Source organism: Halyomorpha halys, unplaced genomic scaffold, assembly GCF_000696795.3.
Source record: "Halyomorpha halys isolate HHAL.00 unplaced genomic scaffold, Hhal_1.1 Scaffold949.1, whole genome shotgun sequence".
NCBI lineage: Eukaryota > Metazoa > Arthropoda > Insecta > Hemiptera > Pentatomidae > Halyomorpha > Halyomorpha halys.
Window position 1 is genome coordinate 628,466 of NW_027109590.1, and position 4,817 is coordinate 633,282.

Here is a 4,817-nt window from a genome sequence, read left to right on the forward strand (position 1 = left end):
ATATTTCTTATTATTATAAGATGTTTAATATTAGTTAAACTATTAGGATGTTTAATATTAGTACTATTAATGACCTGTCAATTTGACAGATTTTTTAAATATTTAATTTAGCTAATTCTATTAAGAGTATACATTAAAATATTTTTTTTGAATTACAGACAATGTGGCTATGAGAGGAGAAAATGTTAAACTTCTTGTTGACAAAGCTGAGCAACTCAGTAAAACCTCAGTCACATTTAGAAACACTAGTAGACATTTGCAGAGGTCTCTGTTTTGGAAAAATATCAAAATTTATGTCATCATTTCTCTTGTTTGCATTGTAAGTTATATTTTCTTTATTATAAAAACAATTAGGTGATTCAAAATAAAAAAAATATATTTATGCATAGGGCTTATAAGCATGAGTTGGTTCATTCATTTCATACTTTTAATGCTGAAGTGTATCTAATGAATGATTTGATTGATAGAGTCAAAGCATGTGTTATTAAATATTTTTTATTTGTATCATATGCTATGGTATCTTACGTAATCAGTGAAGCTTCTCATAAACGGACATGCCTGGATAATCCATCCACTTTAAGGAAAAAAGTTTCAAAATATAAACATAACTGAAACCTAAGACAGAATTAAAACTAAAGAAATAAGAAGAGATTTGAATTTGAAATATGCAACAAATCAGGCTCAAAGAGCTTGTAGTGATTTTTTTTATAATTGTACACGTCTATCTATGCACATATATATTTGATTTCATGTCGGGCTTTATATTTGTCCATCAAACCACTGTATACTTTGAATTCAGTTTACCTTGATACTTGGGTAATTTTCAACATCATCAGAGGTCCACTAACTGGTGTGCTGTTCATCCTTCCTAAATAAAACCAATTGTATTTCTGTCACCTATCTTAAAAAAAAAAAAAAAATCCTAATTGCCAAGTTGTGGTCTCTGTAAAATTATTATGTTTTAAAATATATTGGACAGTTGTTTTTCCAATATTAAAATGAGAGCCCTGATGGTTTTTTATATTTTTTCAATAAATTTTATTAGTACATTTTTTGGTGCCATTATAACAAATTCATTTGGTTTTTTTTTAAACATAGGTTCCAGGAACTTTCACTAGCAAATACAATTTATCTACGTCTAATGTTGTATGAAAAATGAATTAGAATCGTTAAAAACAAATCGATTTTATGATGTAAAATTATTCTAACAGCTGTAATCGTCTGCTTTACTGAGAAATTATCTTACTGTGCGGCTAAGAGAAACTTTTTCAAAATAAAAAGGACTAAATCTGTGTCTGTGTTTATTTGTTAGAAGATCCAGCTAATATAAGTAAAAACTAATTTAAAAGTAAATGATGTGACACTGAGGGAAATAAAGCTGTGCACTTATAGGAGATGCCCGTTTGTTGGAAGTGTCTCTTTAGGGAAGTTCTACTATTTAAGTTCATTTAAATATCCATGGTTAGGTAATCTTGAGTGTAAATATAAGTGATCTTACTAAAACATAAATGATCATTTTTAAAATATAGATATACGTTTCCAGAAGTATAGATCTTGAGTTTTAAACAAATTTATAAAAAGTGCAAATATCTGCCTCTAACGAATATTGATTGAATCCCCAAAAATCTTATATGAAAGGGTATTTTTGATTAAGGGTCATTTTGATTACTTGCAAGTCACAAGAGATAAACCTTAATTTAGAAAATAAATTGTGAAGCTACCAGTTTTGTTACCCAAACTGAGGAATGTCAAATTAGTTGCATAATTGCTGAATTCTTCAGTAGTAGATGCATTATAACATTGCATAATCTATAAATTAGTAGACAATCAGTGATGTGGAGTGACCATATCATGTAAATATTAATTTTTTTTTTATACTGAATACTATTGGTATTAATGAGAATTGAAAATTGAAAACAAAATATTGATGATTAGGGTTATCAGATGCCTATAAGATACAGTAATTATATCACTCTACATTTCTAGAGAGGTTTTTTGCTATTAGTGAGTAGTATGAAGAACATGCTAGAAGGAATCAAAAGCTGCTTCAGTTTATCCCTTTGTACAAGATAAGCCAGAATCATCTCGGGCTGATTGTTTTCTTATATTCCTTGTTAAGAAGAAAAGATAATTCAAGTGCTTAGAAATTTCCTTGCATTTTTGAATAATAATTGTCCCCAAGTAACACTAGAAACTAAGTCCATTTGACAAAAGAAAGGACTGAATCACTAGAAACATGTATGGCACAGATAATATTAGCATCTCAGTACCAAATACAAATATGTTGAACAGCTATCTAACTACAGATAATAGTGGCACATTAAAGAAAATGTTAGCACAGTATTTTTAAAACTCATAGTTATATTTTTCATATAATTTATCATAAGAAAATTACAAAAAAAATTTAAGAGTTCCTATTGAAAAAGAGTTAAATGCCAAATTTTCTGAAAATTATTTTTTTCACTGACTCAGTGGTTTTTTCCTTGACCAATTGCTTGGAAAAGAAGGCAAATGCCTTGAATGCACTCAAATCTAAACCAAACTAGCCAAGGCTTCTTTTCCAAGTTGTTGGTCTTGGAACAAACCACTGTATCAGTGTAAAAAAAATTTTTGGAAATTTTAGCACCTACCTCTTGTTCTACGGGAATGCTTCCATTATAAAAAATGCACTAGTACTTTTAGTGATATTTAATTCTTCTTCTAAATATATCTAAAAACTAAGAGAAAACTAAAAATGATGAAAATAATGTAATATGGTTAATTGAGGTCATTAAAAAAATCACTAAAGCTGTTAATTAGTTCTTCACGGGATCAAAATGAAAACTGCACAATCTATTAATTTTCGTTTTTATTAATTCTATGACTGGCTTGTTTGATATTTTGGTGAGCTACTATATATGCTTTATCCTTTCCTAATTTTTCTAAATATACTTAAAGCTGCTGGGCCTGTATAATAATAAAATATTTCAGGCTATAAGCTTGAAGTTGATGTAATTGTTATCATGTACTTTTTGTTTAGATAGTCTGGTTAATACTATTTTCAATATAATAAAAATGGACTTTAACAGGATGGGGTAATTTTCTTTGCCTATCCATGCTTGTTCAGTTTCTATGCTGGATTTGTTTGTTATTTACAGGTTATTCTGTACCTTCTTCTGGCGATGAGCTGTGGTGGACTTTTCCTGCCTAACTGTTAACATTTTCTGATCTGATTCTGAGAGCTAAAAGGAAATTCACAATCTACCAGAAAATGCAGATTAAAAGGTTGACCTAACAATGTTTTTTAAAAAAAAAATGACTGTTGAGTCTTCAGTAAACCCTTTTAAAAATGTTACAAATTACATTTTCATTTTATAAATTTAATCTGAATTTACAAAGTCTACATATACTGGATTGATTATTTTAAATATTGAATTTTTGTGCTGTATTATTTATTACTAATGTCTTAGTTCTTTTCCTGTAGCTTTCAATGCTTTTTTTGCTCAGCATCTAGTCTGGAAAACTTAATGATTATTTACACTGTCTTCTATTTCTTTGTATTGCAATATTTCCATGACTATTGTGGTGACCACTCGCATAACTCTCACCATCATCTCTGTACTAATGTAATGTATTTATAAAGTATTTAACTGTGATAAAATAATTTCAATGTTCGTAGCTTCAGCTTTGGTTATATGCGTTTATGTTATTATATTAAAGTATTGTTTTTATTTTATACATTTTATGGTTGAGTTAGTAAAATGGCAAGATTCATTATAGTTATTATGTTATGTGCAACTAGAATATTTCTAAGTATTAGTTTCTATTAACAATAATACTATAAATAGATTTGTGAGGGTGTGTTCAGGAATGGTATCTATTCAGTTCCCAATAACCTAATTATTACATAGAAATGAACTGTAGTATTGGAATTAATGTTTTAAATTGAAAATTTGTATTTTTATGTTTATGTGTAGAATAAAAAAGTTGATTCCTTATAGAGTGTAATCTCAGTAAACTGAACTTATTGCTTTTTGGAATGTTTAACTTTCTGAAAAGTGTGGATTGCAGACAGATATGTTCTAGAAAACTATGTACAATAAAAGATTACAGCTCAATACATCAAATTGTTTGAGTTTTTATCTACTGAATTCAGATGGCACTGTATTGTGTTGCTATAATGTAGTTGTTGTAAATTCTTTTTGTATTGTTTGTAGTTATCATATTTAATATCAAAGAAGTCCGTATTTACCTCAAATAGCTATATAATTAATGTAGTTGTCAGTAATATCTTAATCAAAAAATCAAAAAATTTCACCTTAGCTAATAATAAATTTTAAGTTTCAATAATGTATGTACTGAAAGTATTCAGTTGTCATCCATTAAATCGAAAAACTTACATTCATGTTGCCGAATATGCCATAATCATTAATCTACTTTGTTGATTATGATTTTCTGAACAGACCCTCATTAAGAATGATTAGAATGTACTTGACTGATGTTATTTAATTCTAAAATAGCTTGTAGGAATATGTTATAGAAACTTAAAAGATATACTGTGAAACTAATTTTAGGAACCTCATTAATTTTTAATATTCAATGCAGTGGGTAAAAACTATTATATCCTGTAATGTTATAATGAGTTATATATTAAGAATTTTAAAGTTATATCTTGTGTATAAATATGCACTACAATGAAATCATGTAAATAAAAGAAAAAGTATATAAATTTATGGAAATAATGGAAATTTAGTGCTGCTATTTTTCCAAAATTGTTGTTTGATTTATTTTCCCTGCAGTCAACTTTGCCTTAACTCATTTTGAAAATATTCTATTGT

At 27.8% G+C, this 4,817-nt stretch overlaps 1 protein-coding gene across 2 annotated transcripts in view; it reads left to right on the forward strand.

Moving 5' to 3' along the window:
- Positions 1-3,330, forward strand: part of Vamp7 (Vesicle-associated membrane protein 7) — a 7,639-nt gene extending 4,309 nt beyond the window's left edge. For both annotated transcript variants that reach the window (XM_014431214.3, XM_067047774.1), the window contains exons 5-6: positions 159-319; positions 3,138-3,330. In XM_014431214.3, the coding sequence (XP_014286700.1) occupies positions 159-319; positions 3,138-3,197 (221 nt within the window). In that variant the 3' untranslated portion in view covers positions 3,198-3,330. The remainder of the gene's footprint in view (positions 1-158; positions 320-3,137) is intronic.
- The last annotated feature ends 1,487 nt before the right edge of the window (positions 3,331-4,817 follow it).